Source organism: Hermetia illucens, chromosome 4 (genome assembly GCF_905115235.1).
Source record: "Hermetia illucens chromosome 4, iHerIll2.2.curated.20191125, whole genome shotgun sequence".
Lineage (NCBI taxonomy): Eukaryota > Metazoa > Arthropoda > Insecta > Diptera > Stratiomyidae > Hermetia > Hermetia illucens.
Genome location: NC_051852.1, coordinates 41,755,458 through 41,771,558, shown reverse-complemented (window position 1 = coordinate 41,771,558; position 16,101 = coordinate 41,755,458). Strand labels below are relative to the sequence as shown.

Genomic DNA, 16,101 nt, shown 5'->3' with positions numbered 1-16,101 from the left:
TAGTACCTCATTGGGAAGAGGAATGCTCTGGCGAGTGAGTGAACACTAAATGCACAATGACCAGTAGATCATTTTTCTCGACAAAAGAAACCCAGAAGGCGATAGTCGAGAGGGTAACAGAAGTGGTTAAATCCGGACAGTTGGTTGGTGCCCTGGGGCTCTCGAAGAGAAGATATTCCTGGATGCTATAGAACGAAGTCATAACCCGAAGGGAACGGCGCTGGTAAACCTAAGCCATCTACGTCAGAGTGATGCGACTCTACAATGCCGCGACGGCGTTCCCAAACTTCTAGTGGAACCAGGACTTCGCCAAAAGACAAGACGAAAACCCGAACATGGTCAGACGGAGCAAGAATACCGCAATCTTTAAAGTAATCTTACGAAGGCCATACGGGAAAATAAGCAGAATTGCTACTGGTATGTTAATTGTGCTTTGGCGCTACTTATCGGCCGAAGAGGGACTATAAGAGAATTGCCGTCGAATTAGGGATCGTAAGGCTCCAGGATTGGACGCCTGCTAAAATCAAGCACGCATGGTTGTTTCCCGACTATTGGAAGAGGCAGAGATTGGTGCTTCTACGGAAGCCCCAAAACTAAACAGCCGCGCTCTCTTCATATTTCCCTATCTGTCTTCTATATACCATAAGTAAGATGTTAGATAGAGTGATATACAACAGGCTGTCTTCGTTCATACGTTTCACCGAACCGATCCTACGATCTATGGAATAGCACCGTTGGTAAGTGCTGCACGGTATATGGAAAAAATTGGGGTAGTGGTTTCGGCTGTGTGCAGCCAATGTGAGGAGGAGGAGACGGCCCTGCACTTTTTATGCAGCTGGCAGGCATCCTAAGATATCAGACGAAGACACCTTGGGAAGGTTTTCTTCAATGAGGAATCTGCACACTCTTTGCCTCTGGCGAATGTTCTAAGATTCGCTAAAGCCTGCTAACACCGTAGGCGGGAAGCCATTGAATAGGCAACTTACGAGGATACAATGGCCCTACAATGGCCTGAGTACTCGGAGCTGCGGCTCCCCCCAGTTAACTAAACTAAACTAACTAAAGTGCTGCACGGTGGTGATGGTAGATACTTGAAATGCCTTTGACTCGGCCACAATTCCGGAAAAGGCCACTAGACCCATACACTGATTCCTAATATTGAGAGATGGGTCACAACACGGGGAATTGAATTCCCACTTAACACAGTTCCTTACGCTATACGTTGGATGCAGACACAGACAGACAAATACAGGACGGGTCCTCTTAGTGTCTCTCATGTTATGTTCCATTGCCCGGCATTTGCGGATTAAAGAAGAAGGGAGAGGAAAAGAAGCTGAGGTCGGAAGCTAATTGGAGCGCGGTAAAAGCAATCATAACTGCAATATAGGAAAAGCTGCAAGAGCCCGAAAAGCGCGCCAGGCACCTGAAAATCATGCAGTTGGACCAGAGTCCTCTCCGTGAAGTAATATTTCACAGAAGACCTGTGCGAAGAAGTAGGGGTGGTTTCCAAATTTCTACCTTTATCCGTAAGAAAAAAGATAGTTCGGAACGTAATCTGGAGCTTCGGTTGTCTTCCCAGGGCCAACTCTACTACAGTGTTTGCTAGACTTTGAAGAATGATTTCAATGAAACGTTACTTACGTGATCTCTCAGCTCATTCTTTTCCTCTTTCATAGCTTCGGATTTGTGGTTCATCTGGACCAAAATATCCTGCGTATAATTTTTATCCAGTTGCTTGAGTGCAATAACAAGAAGGACGGATTGATACTAGCTAAGCTATCAAAGATTGTGTTTTAATTTGAATCTTAGCCCATCGACTATAGTAGCACGTTATGGATCATAGTTAACTGAGGTGCAAATTCAGGATCTCCACACTTCTCGTTTTCCATTGATGTTAGGAGTTTCCCCGATCAAACATCTGAAACATTTTAGACAGGAAGAGTTTCTGCGAAAGTTTTTGGTATCACCAGAACGTTGATAGAGAGTATATCTATGAACTGAAATGCCTGTTACAATCTCAGGGCACAATCCTGAAGGGTCCCAAACCTGAAATAGAGTTAACAATAGCTACCGACAGTGTTGTTACACCTTTCCTTTGGGGACATCCATGCAATAAAAAGTAAATATTAACTGTCAAGCTTCTGGATCTTGCTAACGATTTGTGCAAGCCAGAGGCCATATTTAATCTAGGACACTATCTCATATCCTATTCTCCTTGACAGTAGCAGAGGACTCTGCTAATGTCACTTCAACCTAGAACATGTAAACCCTCCGTTTAATGACCCGGCTTTCGTTGGGCAGTAGGAGTGCTATCTTTCTAACCAGGCCAGGACATTTCAAACACATCAAATACCTAAATACCATAGTTCGCAGTTGGCTAAAATGCATTTCTGCTCCCTCCACGACTTCCCAAGATGCATAAACTCCCCCTCCATTGTTCTGCGGCATGTCTTCGTGGGATAGCCTTGTCGTCACCCATTTTGAGGCAGTGCGATCCACTGCATGGAATAGCTAGCAAAGGAGCTGTCTCCCGTCCTTAATATGTGACCTATCCACTGCCCTTTCCACCTTCTGATCAACTTGTTCGAAATTGTATCAGGCCAACATATCCCGATGTCACGTCGCAGACAAGCATTGACGGAGCCTTGGAGGTTTTGAATAACAGTGGTGATAACCTTTTAGTTGTGATCACTTTTCATGTAACCCCTGTATAGCAACAGCAACGTGCATCAACACCCAACTGTATCAACCTAATATTGGTGTTGAAATGACTGCATTTCTGGGGTTTGGACAAGCAAGCGAATCTAGGGCTGTTGACGCGACCATCAGATAATGATCCTATTCGAGGTCAGTGTCAGCGCCTTTCTTGCTCCCCATATTCAAAAGTCAATAATCGCAAAGTCGTCAACCTGATTGGCAAGCTCTGTGCTCGATCAATGTGCCACCAAAGACGAAGCGGTGGCACTGTGAAAATTAACAAATCTTTCATCATTATCGTTACGGTCAAATTCCCCATCGCATGTCAGTTAGACAATTCAGCACGATCACAACGTCGTCTTGGGGAAAGTTCTCCTGAACTGCATGTAACTGCTCGTAGGAAGCATCTGTTTGCATCTCAGAAGTGTCCGTTGGTGACACTCTTTAATCTCAATCGGATTCTAGCAATCTAGACCCTGTTAGAAGGTTAAGGTTAAGAGAGCGCGCCTTGCGGTAGCCTTTAGTAAAAATCCGACAAAGGATTCACATCTACTACCAATTGGCTTTCGAGAGTATAAAAACGAAAAACACCTTGCCGCCGGAAGTAGAGAGTAGAGTATTCTCCGAACGATTAGGCCCAGAGTATCGAAATAGATGTTGAAGAGCATGTGCACATTGGAAAATCCAAAGGAGGGTCGCAACCGGAAGGTCTGCCCCTATCCAAGGCGGTGTTGATATTTTGGTAACAGTAGAGTTTCAAAATCTGCAAGTTTCTAGTCCACATACTTCTCCTTCTTTTAGTCGCCTTTTCCAACAAACAAAGAAGCCTTCCAGTGTGCTGTTAAGCCCGAACTAACAAGGAAATCAAATCAGTCAAACAAAAAAAAATATAGCCAGGAGCAAAGTTGATGAAAGAAGAAGAAAAGAGATTCGAAGAAACTACATCTAGATATCGCATCCACTTTCATGTATTATATTTTCAGGCAGCTCATGAATCGATTACAGGGGGCGACAAATGGCCCTAATTACTCACTATTTAGCAAGGGAGCGGCTAACAACGTGCAAGCTATTTGCCTATAAAGTATTCGTGAGAACTATGTATACCCAGCTTTGACAGCCCAAGTTTGGACTTCCGATTGTTTTTGAAAAGAAAACTCTTAATTGATCGCATAGAAACTATTCATAGCAACGGATGACAGATGGATAAAGATGAGAAACTAAAGTCTCCACCAAAAGAGCACGAACGAAGAATAGGCGCCTCGACAGTTTTAAAAATGGCAGAAAAAGTCGATAATACCTAGCAATTGAGGAGGCTTAGGAAACGACAGAGAGTCCAATCGCTGCCACTCTAAATTCCTTACCAGTGCCATTAAGAGGGAAATTTTGCAGGAGCTGAAATTAGAAACACAGCTCTAGACGCTGGTATAAATGCCTAATGACAACGATGTGCACAGGATATACCACATATGAACCTTTAGAATACTGTCCACTTCGATGTAATTATTGTTGGTTAATAGATTCTCAGTTGTCCAGAAGTGCAACAGTGTAACTAACTGGCTGGTTTCAACAGTGTAATTAACTGGCTTGCTAACCAAAGTTCATTGACTCTAGCAAGGATATTGTAAATAGTTTCGGTGCTTACAAACAAAGCTTAGCTTTAGTGGAGGCTCGTTGAGCCCCGGCGGTCTGTTTGTCCTTTCAACATGATTTGTTAACAGTCTCAACAAAACATAGGTATTGGAACTAAGCTCATCTAAACTCATTTTCTTGTTTAATTTTGAAGTTTGATCAAAACGATGCCTGCATTGCTGTAAACATAATTTGGATGATCAAAACTATTCGCTTTACATGATGGCCAACACTGAAGGAGGGGGGGAGGCAAGAAGACTACATACAGGAGATTCGTCTTGTTTTCGATGACATTGTTCATGCTGTCCTGGTCAGAGTGCGCTGGCTTAACATTATTTCAAACGAAATACAGGCTTGGCAACTCATACGTGGCGTGATTGGAAGGCGGAAGTGGCAGTGGATAGGCCACACACTAAGGAGGGGCGACCATTGCACTGTTGGCTAAGTCATACAATGGAATCCAGTCTCCCAAGATGCACTTGGTGCAGAAGAGTAGAAGAGGAGTGCGAGCGTCTCGGGTAGTCGTGGAGGGAGCTCAAGGGCATTTCAGGTAACAGGAAATGATGAAGCGTAGATGTGTTTAACGCGCTCTACCACCCGAAGGGGTGATCGACAGCGACATTGTTCGTCGGATCATGCCCCAGCCATCCACAGACCTTCAGTATTGCCAGTACTCCAGTTTTGAATACACTTGCGAATCGCGGCGTTGGCCGTTCGGAATGTCTGAAGTTCCGATGGTAATTTATCCAGGAAGCTAATACAGTGCTGTTACTCTGCGAATATCGGCGTATGACACTTGACCTCGTATGGCGGTCCTTTTGGTTAACATCCTGCATCATGAAATTTTTGTGCCAGTATCCTATTGCTGTTTCCGTCGGTGGACTAGCAGTTTAATTATCCAGTCACCTATGTTTTCCACCACTTCGATTCCGGTTCTACAAATAGGGATTGTGATTTCGAACAAATGCAAGTGGAACTTTTTCATTTATGTGCCAACAGCCAACTTCAAAGTTACTTCCTTTTTAGACAGGGTCTCAAGGCTTTGTTGGCATTCCCACTTCAGTTTGGATCTAGCTAGAGGTTCAACAGGTTTTAAGCCTAAGAGAATATGGATTCCTATACGTCTGGCTTTTCTTATTGATTACCCCGGTCACATAGGCGCATCGCATACACTTTTGTCTAAAATATTGTGTTGGATTAGAAGTACCCACACATCTGCCCCATTCCTTCATGTTTTGTTTTTGATTCGCGCCTCTTTTTTGATTATACAATCCGAGGGTGATAAAGGTGTAGCACCCAGAAGACACAAAGAAAAGAGAGTTTTTGAAGCCAGGGAAGTTTATTTTCAGCTTCTCTCTGCTCTATCTTTGGCCATCATTATAGAGGTGCGCAGATAAACACGGGTTATACATCCAGTATACTATGTGCGGTTGAGTTATATTGATTTATAATTAGCCATAGTGTTCTTACCACGCATTTTAATTCAATCCATCCATTACTTGGATTTGCATGGTGGAAGGAGAGTATTGCACATGTTCTATGTTCTTCAATCAGTTGCGTGTGAAAAATTTCGGCCATTTACTATGGTGTTAGTGTCGTGTATCTGATGCATGATGGATGCACAAGAAAATCATCCAGGCATTCTCGGCACATGCGTCAGTTAGCTAACTGGTATCTAACCGACATATATGCAATGACGTGCCACATAAACTCGTTTTGCTCATCCTCTAAGTGATCTTCTTGGTATGAGACTTCAGATAGTTTTATCTTGTAACACGAGTGCGAAGATATCCTTCTAAAGTGAAATCTTCCTAAAGTTCACTCTTTATGGAAATATTTGCATTTAATTCTCTTATGAGAGTTTTGTGCTGCCTATGGTTGTTATCGACCATACATAACTTCACAACTTCCGAACCCCTGCCTGATCTAGTTTATATAAGTTGCGTTAGGAAAGGTAAAGCAAATTGGACACGCGAAATAGCAAAGATGATATTTTTCCATGATTATAACCTTTGTGGGGCAAAGACTGCAGAAACCCATATGTCGTTTGCTTGCAAATACGACTTTCCTGATATTAAGTCATCTAATCCATACCCAACCAGACGTCTTTTCTACGTCTTACCACTTTCCAGTGGAAAACTCTTATCCAGCGGGTCACAACATGAGAATCCTTTCCAAATCAAACGATAGATTCCACACTCTGTCTACTGTCCCGAATTCCAAAAGTTCAAATCAAGCAAAACTAAGCGGATCATATGGAAACTTTGCTAATCTCCACCACAAACAACCTTTGTATCTACATACCCTCCTCCATCTCGTACAGAGCAAAAAACAAACAAACAGAATATCCTAACATATTCCCTGATCTCAAAAGATTCCCATTGGTCTTAGCAACTTTTCGTTCTTATCCTTGCCGCACAGTCTGATTAAAAAACTTTTGCTGTTATCTAGTCTGATGCCTGACTCAGAATATTAATTTCATCTGTAACGGCGGCATTCGCAGGGCAGTAATTCTCATTTCGATTATTTCAAATTTCCAGCAATACTGGCTGCAGCCTTTGTGAAACTAATTAAAGAATATGAGAAATTTATTTCATAATGGTTCGAAAAGATTCTTATCCTAGAGGATTGCAGGAAAGGAAGGATTGCTGAATATTATGACCCAAATTGGTTGATCCCAAATGGGGAATGAATGTCGGAATTGGATGCATGTATGCATGAATCAAGGCAGAGAGCCGAACGGATTCTTTGGATGCTACATATCTCCATCGTCCCTATATATTCGGAGCTTCTAAGGCTTCAATCCCATTGACTCCCAGTAAGCGCCTTTGATGTCGAACATCCTCCCTTAGCTGACATGCATTAATTAGAAATGTTTGTATGAGAAAATAATTAAATTGATGTCAAAGGCCAACCAACGATTGAAAATTTAATTTCTTTACCATTGGGCAAAATTGAAAAAGCTATAAAACACCTGTAGGAGTTTCCAATTAATCCAAAAAAGTTCTTCGTAAGCCCCACCTAACGCGACTATTCAATTTCTTTAAATCTCCGCCACGTACTCTGCTGACAACAAAAGCTTTTCACCTCATAATTTCAGAAGAAAGGACGCGGAGTAAGTTCCATTTGCACCTGAGTCCCCAAGGAAATTAAGTCAATATCAATTTATGGAGCCTTTACAATTCCTAACTAGTCTTACCTGGAGCCAGGACAATGGGAAGCCTGACATTGTGACAAAAAATCAATTATCCCTGCCATTACGGGCGGAAAAGAAAATATTATTGGCTCTATCGTCAATTAGTCATCTCTCGATGTGATAATAGGTAACAAAGCTTAATAGGCACCTAATGAAGGCCATTTAAGAGGCTTTCCCGAGATATTAAGAGCAAGGACATTATGTGGAGCATTAGGAATTGGGAATAATGTACGTGAGTGATGATCGGCTAAGGGTGACAGGAGAGCGATTGGTAATCAAACATGTTGAAGATGTGCTTGGGGGTTAGTACGATGCATGGCAACTGATTTGCTTTCGTATTTGAACCTGACTTAGTTTGATTGATGCCGATCAGCCAGTTTATGATGCGAGATACTTGATTAATTAATTAGCAATTAGCAATGCATAAATTTACGGTGTATCAAATGCTGAAAAGGGTTGTTGAGTTGCCATCAAGCAAGCCAGCAAATGCTTCGTCTGGATAACAAATGACAAGTAAAATACCATCGTGATACTGGTACCAGAACAATGTCAATATCACCTAGATGTTAGGAGGCATGTGTCACAAAGGCACAATATAGATGAGCAAAAAGGAGACTCCGCAGCGCTATAAATAAAAGCAAAGCTCGCGGCTGGCAGAATCTTGTTAATGAGGTGAATGAGGACCCGTGAGCTTGTCACTCGGAAAATCGGGGCTCTGCGGAAGCCCTGCATACTGAGCACCGACCAAATGGACCGCATTGTGCGGGCATTGTTCCCCAGACACCCTGTACGGGCAAATAGCGCGGTTGATGTTTTCACTACGAAAAACAGGAAGGCGCCAGGTCCTGATGAAAGTTTACAAACTGGTGTTCCGCCAACGGCCAGAATTGCTGCTTGAAGTGTTCAACGCGTGCTTGAAGGAGGGCATTTTTCCTTGTCGCTAGAAAGTGGCCAGGCCCGCGTTGATCAGTATGGGTAAAGGAGACCCGGAGCTCCCGTCTACATACCAGCCGCTGTGTATGCTTGACACGGCCGGAAAACTGCTCAAGAAGCTCATCAGGGGTAGATTCGCTGAAGTGATCTGTGCTGCCGGGGACTTATCCGCAAGGCAGTTCGGGGTTAGAACAGGGAAATCTACAGTGGATGCTGTTACGGAGGTTGTAGATGCGTTTAATCGAGCCGGGGCACACAGCCGCCGATCTCGATGGATAGTGCTCCTCATAACGCTTGATGTCAGAAAATTCCGTAAGATGGACAGGTATGCTAGGCACACTAGAGAACTCCTTTCACGTGCCAAGCTATCTCTTGCGGATATTGAGGGATTATCTGAAAGACCGCTCCCTGCTCTATGAGACACCAGAGGGCCAGAGCAGGATGGAAATCACGTCGGGAGTAGCACAGGGATCCATCATAGGGCCGGACCTCTGGAACGCTTCCTACGATAGTCTGTTGAGACTCGATATGCCCGAAGAGTCGCGCCTGGTCGGTTATGCAGACGGCGTTGCGGCACTTGTTGCCGAACGTATTGTTGAAGAGGGGCAAAGCAGACTTGGCATATTGATGCGACGGGTAAGCGGATGGATGACTGCTCACGGTTTCAACCTTGGGCTGGAAAAAAACCGAAATAGCCATCCTGACCAGGAGGAGAATCCCGACCCTGCGTCGCATATCGATCGGCTAGTTGACTATAGAGTCAAAACCAGCGATTAAATACCTTGATTTAATGCTCGACTCGAAGATGAGCTGCTCCGAGCAAATCAAAGCAGGCGCGGGCAAGGCTGCAGCTTTAGTCGCGGCCTTGAGTCGGCTAATGTCGAATGTCGGAGGCCCTATATCAACTAGGAAACGTCTCCTCATGGAAGCAACGCAGTCGGTTCCTCTCTATGGTGCGGAGGTATGTGCTGATGCCCTTGACAAGGAGGTGCATCGGAAACGCCTCGCTCAAGTGCAGAGGCGGGGAGCTTTGCGAGTGGCGTCTGCTTATCGCACCGTCTCCGAACCGGCTGTGATGGTGATTGCGGGAATGATCCCCTTTGTCCTCCTTGCCAAGGAGCGCAAAGCTATCTATCGCCGTAAGGCGAAAACTTAAGAGAAGTGGTTGCCGTGAAGAACATCAACGCACCCTTAGCGAGTGGCAACTTTCTTGGCAAAATGAGCCAAGGGGCAAGTGGACTGCGCGGCTCATCGACAAATTAGACTCGTGATTGAACAGAACGCACGGTGAGATTGATTACTTCCTTACCCAACTTCTAAGTGGGCATGGAGGTTTTCAGTCTTACCGGCACAGGATTGGGAAGGCGCGATCTCCTGATTGTGTGTTCTGCAATGGAGTGGCGGATGACGCTGAACACACCTTTTTCTCTTGCGAGAGATGGGACGGCCTCCGCCAGTAGCTTTATGCAGACGCAGGGGAGCTCGCTCCAGACAACATTGTCAGAGAATTGCTGAAGAGCGCTGGCAGCGGGAATCGCATTGCGCATTATGTTCGGGCTCTTCTTATTGCGAAGAAGATTGGACTCGATCGGTGGAGGGATCGGACGGTAAGGGGTTCCCTGAACTAACAACAACTCCCTTCCTCCCCTCCCCTCCCGTTGGTGAAAAGAATTCCCTGACTTGAACGCTCCCAAAGCCGGGAGAGCGGGAGGGCTAGCCCGAAGTAATGTGTCAAACGGTTCCAGGCTAGTTCTCTGATGACAGGGAGGTGTTTAGTTGGTAGTCCGCCAGTGTTGTTGCGCTGTTGTGGGAGTCCAACACTCTGTGCGTAAACGCATTCACCTACCCTACTCCCAAAAAAAAAATCACCTAGTTGTTACTATTATAGATAGTAAACCGTGAGGAGCAAATGCCGCAAGTTTTGCCCGCTATCGGCGCTGCTGAAGCCGTTTTTTTTTTTCGGGAACTAACTAACAGCCAGCTCTTCAACGAATTAGAACCGACATTTGTCTGCTCTGAAGAAGTGTTCCTTTATTAAATTTCCTATCTTGCACTGCGCTCTGGGTTTCCTGTACTCGCTCTGCAGTAATGGAATACCCTGAAAATCTTCCCTGCTTGAAGTAAGAGGCGACTAAAAGGGATAGAAATTTGTGGGCTAGCAACCTGCAAATTTGAAACTTTACCGCTACCGAAATGCCAACTGGCCTCATGGCGAAGACATTTGACTATCGAAAACATGATTGATTTCCGAAATGTGCGCGAGCTCCTCGACAACGATACCGACACTCCTCAGAATGTTCGCTTTTTCCAACTCAAGCGGGAATTCCAAAGATATAAGGAGAACATTCTGTGCATAAGAGTAATATGAGAGTATTCCCCCACTTGCGTCAATGTGTTTTGTACTCTGGAAAGCCAAGTGCTAGCAGACGTCGGGTTGTCTCTGACGACTGTCACAAGGCCCGTTTTCGTGACCTGGAATCCGTTTTCTGACAGACTTCTTACTGCAAGGTTTCAGTCCAGGTTAAGGAACATCACAATTGCAACGCAAATGCAACGTACCAACGGAGACTTGCGTGGAGAAAAACACTTTGGACGAGCGATTACACCCAGTTCCTAAAAGAGACATTGTGATCGTAATGGGTGGTCTGAATGCCAAGGTGCATTTTTACAACATCTTGCTCGGACATATGATGCGAAAGCATAGTTTCGGCGTACGTAATGACAATGAGATTCCTGAATAACTACGGTTTGCATCGCCTCATTCGTTTCATATTGTTTGAGCACAGAGCCTGCCATGAGGTCAGCTAAGTTTCAGCTTACCAACACCGTACAAGCAATCAGATCGACCTCTTTGCGAGAGAGCCCACTCCTGGATGTGGGCAACAGAAGAGACGCTGACATCGGCCTAAAAAGGGATCACCATCTGATGGTCGCTTACGTTCACTTGCGGGTTGCGCCCGCCAGTTCTCGGAGGACTAGAAAGTTTTATTGGCCGCGAGTGCGAGTGACAGCGGGCGTAATGCACTCGAACACAGATACCGAGCGAAATTCCGTGAATTTGGTATTGCACTGCTCAGAAGTATCAGTAATCTTTCGATGGTGCTGTGAAGGTCATTAACGGTCGACTGTGATGATGAACAAATGAAGAAGTGGGGCGAGCACTTCACCACGGTTCTTAACCATATCACGAGCGGTCAGGTTCCACCTATTGTGTGGATGAAATGGGTAGTTACCGTAATATGCCGATGCAGACTATTCCTCAAAGCAGAAGGGAAATCGTTTGGGGCTATAAATGCACTCAAACGAAGTAAAGCCGCTTGGCTTGACAGTTTCCCCGCCCAGTTATTTATCGCCGTACCATGCAATTTCTGCACATCTTCTGCTTCCAATCATATGGAACGCCCTTTCCCAGAGTGAAAATGTGAGGGGTATCTGTGGGCTCCCTGCTGTCGCAAAGATATTATTTAAAATAATTTTGAAACGATTCAAAGATCGCCTGCACCAAAGTAAAATCTCAGAGGATTTTGGAGTCGATATCGGAATCCCCCAAGGTTCAATCTTATCACCGATATTATTTCTTCTTGTTATCGATAACGTTCTTCATACTGATAAAGAGAAAGATAATATATGTCAGTGTCTCCTCGACGACGCGAGTTGACAGGCGAAGTTGCGAACACCATACCCACAGTGACCGTTAGCTGATCTTCCTCGATACTGAAAACGAAGGAATAGGGAGGAAGATATTTTCACACGCTTGTCTGCTCCTTCGTAGTTTCTAACCAGCATTTTTCCTCGGGGAAATTATGACATGAGGAGAGTGGTGGTCTATATGCGTCTATATGAGTCCTTGACGTTGTTGTGTCTGTAAGATCAAACGAACCTTGAAGAAGAACATCGCCATCTCCGAAGTATCGTACTATAGGGGGAGCAGACAGCTCTGCTATAGGAAATTATGACTCCAAGCGAACATGATTTCGAGAAGCACTGCCTACAAGGTTGTAGTTAATAATAAAGAAATGGCAGGATGAATGTCCTACTTTAGTTTATCGAGCTGTCATCTCTATACATTCAGTTAACAAGGAAGTACTGCGTGAAACCTGTATTGGGTAGGAGATTGTTTCAGAATTTTATGGAATTTCCGAAGAAGCTCACACAAATTGACTGCGAACGCTAGGTTTCTGAGGATGAATAGCAGTAAATAAGAAACAGAAAGGTTGGTTTTAGTACCAAACCCACAAAATCTGCACTGAACTTGGCGGAATAAAAGATAAACGTTGTTAATACTGCGGTTAATGACCACGAAGTTAAGTGTAGGTTTTCTTACCTAAGGTATATAATCAATACAAAGTTAAATTTCGAAAAACATTTGGATTATACGCTGATAAAAGGTAATAGGGGTAGGCTCATTTCTGGCAAAAATAATGCCTAAAACTAGGGAACTGAGATTCACTCACAGGCTGTTCATGACGTGAGTGGTACCACCCATCTAATTATTTACGGCTCTTCTATGAATGGAAGAGTAGACAAGGACCGTAAACCAAATGTAATTACGCGGCGGGTACGTATCACGTCATCACGGTACTGATCACTATAGTTATTCTAGCGATTGTAGTGCAATAGTTTTGTAATGGAAAAGGAACAATTCCATTAGATGCAACTGGAGACTTATGAGAAGCAATTCAGAAGAAGAGAGAAACATGAAACAACGACTAAAACTAACTAAAAAAGAGGACAACTGTAGATGCAAATCAGATATAACAGGCGGTTGCAACTTCTGTATATCGAAGCCAAAACGCACCATCAACCGGAAACCCAAATTAACAGGCCATTTAGGTGCCAGACGCGTCCTTGAAGTCAAAGTAAAACAGACGTGAGTGGGTAACCTCGAAATAGAAGAGAAGATTCCGTTAACCACACTAGTTGGACGCTACTCGGTATTCGAAAATGGAGAACGCGGGCTTCCGAACAAGAAGAGTGAGGGCCGAGAATTCGGCGAAACCAAGGACTCCGGATAGCTGAGTGGTTAGATCACAAGGCTGTCATACAGAAGGTCGCGGTTCAAATCCCACTGGTGGCAGTGGGATTTGTATCGTAATTTGACGTCGGATACCAGTCGACTCAGCTATAAGTACCTGAGTCAAATCAGGGTAATAATCTCCGTCGAACGCAATGCTGACCACATTGCCTCTTACAGTGTAGTGTAGTGTACCGTTACGGTCTTGAATGAAGTGCTCTAACACCCTTCAAGGCCCTGATCCAATATGGATTGTTGCGCCAACGATTATTATTATTATTATTAAGGACTGATATTTGACTATAGCGCCATTGAGGAAGGAAATGGGTTAGCGGGAGTATCACCACGAATATTTCATGGGTGCCTTCAATCCACAGATTTTCTTTATGACATTTTGGATCCATTTGCTCGCGGGAATAAAGGCGAAAGAAAAATATAAATTGTTTTGGTAAGTGTCAATCCGACACTTTACTTCAACCTAGTCCAGTAGTATCCCTCATATATTGCCAATTACAATCTTAGAAAAAGACAGTATAGCTAGACTTAAGGTAACATTTCAATCGATGTATGAGCCGTACATTTAAAGCAGACATATGCACTGCATGTATGCATGCATTTAACAGAGCCTATTTCAGCTTACAAAAACTGTTCCGCTCGAAACGTCTCACCATAGGATTGAAGCTCTTACTGTACAAAACAATGATGTTGCCAGTCCTCATGTATTCCTCGGCGACCGAGGTTCTTACCAGGAAAAATTTTGAACTATTGACCGCGTTCAAGAAAAGAATCCTCCGAAGAATTTTTGGCCCCCCACATGAGGATGGACGATTCCGAAGTCTATGAGATACCATGACCGTGAAGTTGTTGATAAAATCCGGCTCAATAGGTTAGACAGGGTCACTTAATCCCTATGGATGAGGATGATCCAGCCCGGAAAGTCTATAAGGGCAATATCTATGGTAGAAAAAGAAGGTGAGGCAGACCCTGCCTAAGATGGAGCGATGGCGTAGGTCAGGATGCTAGACAACTTTTAGAGATATCGAATTGGTGGACCTCGGCGCAAAACCAGGATATCTGGAGTTCCTTATTAAGGCAGGCCTAGATCGGATACCGGCTGTTGCGCCGTTGATGATGATGATATGCACTGGGTAAACTTTTCTCCATACCATCCTTAACACACTTTTTGGATAGGAATAAAATGCATACATACCTTCCATGTTAATCGGGACGTAAAAAAAATTTAACCGATAAAGTTCTTCCGAAAGATTGCAATCAAAAGTATCAAACTCGATTGATACCTCTCTATGTATATATCTACCCCGAACGTTTATCTGGAAGTTCTTAGACTAATTTGCATAAAATTTACTGACGCGCGACAAATATAATTACATCCAATGAAAGGTCTTAATTAAGTATAATATATATTTGTCCTATTTAGGGTCGAAAATAGATCAAGACGCCAGACAGCTTTTAGGGACATCGAAATGTGGACATAGGCACAAAACCGGGGTATTTGGAGTTCCTTATTAAGGCAGGCCTAAACCGGATACCTGTTGTTACGCCGTTGATCATGATGATCTTTAAGACATTTCTTTGGATAGGAATAAAATACACACATACCTTGTATGTTGATGGAGACGTAAAAAAAAATTGACGGAAAGAGTTTTTTCAAAATGTTGCACCAAGTTTAGTGATGTGGGACAAATAACAAAAGTAACATTCAATGCAAGGTCTTAATTAAGTATGTATTTTTCGTCTCTAATCTCGATTTTTTCTCACTCATTACGTTATAAAAAAGGTTTATTTTTGTTAAGATTATCTCTACCATTGCTGAAATAATACTATAATAAATTTTCAAAGATACTTACCAAAACATAAACGGCGAATGGCATCACAACAACAGCCACTAATAAATCAGCTAATGCCAATGATACTATAAAATAGTTGGTCACCGTTTGCAATGATCTCTCACGACACACTGATATTATCACTAAAACATTACCGAATAACGTTAAAAATGGAAATAAAATTAATATTAATGCCCAGTAGTTATGGTGAACTGTAAAGAAAAAAGAAGAAAAGTATTAACAAAAAGCCCAGCTGTCTTATTATCACTACAGATTGGAAGTATTAACAAAAACATTATGTAATCATGGATGGGCCGGTGAAACTTGCCACGAGAACTGATCTGAAACCAGTTTTGGAGTGAGAAAATTTCCTCAGAGGGGGAAGGCGTATCATTCAATATGTTGAAACCGATGAGAAAATAAAGTTTAGTCCACATATGAAGGAAGTCTTTAAATCAGCAATCAGCAATGCAGCCAAAACACGATACACAAAAGCATGTCAGAGAGCCTGTTGACGATCCAACCTTACATCAACAGGCACAAGAGAAAACAAATATTGGTCAATGCTGAGGTAAGAGGAGCCAACAGCCAAGGGAATCGAAACCCATGTTGAACTCTGGTTAATACCAGAAAGCAGCAAGGCGAAGCGGGGAGAATAATTCCGAAACGGAATCGCCAAGGAACTCCGGTATTAACAGCAAGGGAGCGTAAGTCCAATGCTGATATCTTACGCAGAGTTAAGGCAAATCCTACGCTGAAGGAGCTTAGCGACATGTTACGCGGAT

General features: G+C 43.6%; 1 protein-coding gene across 1 annotated transcript in view; it reads right to left on the bottom strand.

The window, feature by feature from the left end:
- Positions 1 to 16,101, bottom strand: part of LOC119654976 (dopamine D2-like receptor) — a 571,742-nt gene that overhangs the window by 395,432 nt on the left and 160,209 nt on the right. Inside the window, exon 3 of the mRNA XM_038060636.1 lies at positions 15,338 to 15,528. Coding sequence (XP_037916564.1) covers positions 15,338 to 15,528 — 191 coding nt within the window. The remainder of the gene's footprint in view (positions 1 to 15,337; positions 15,529 to 16,101) is intronic.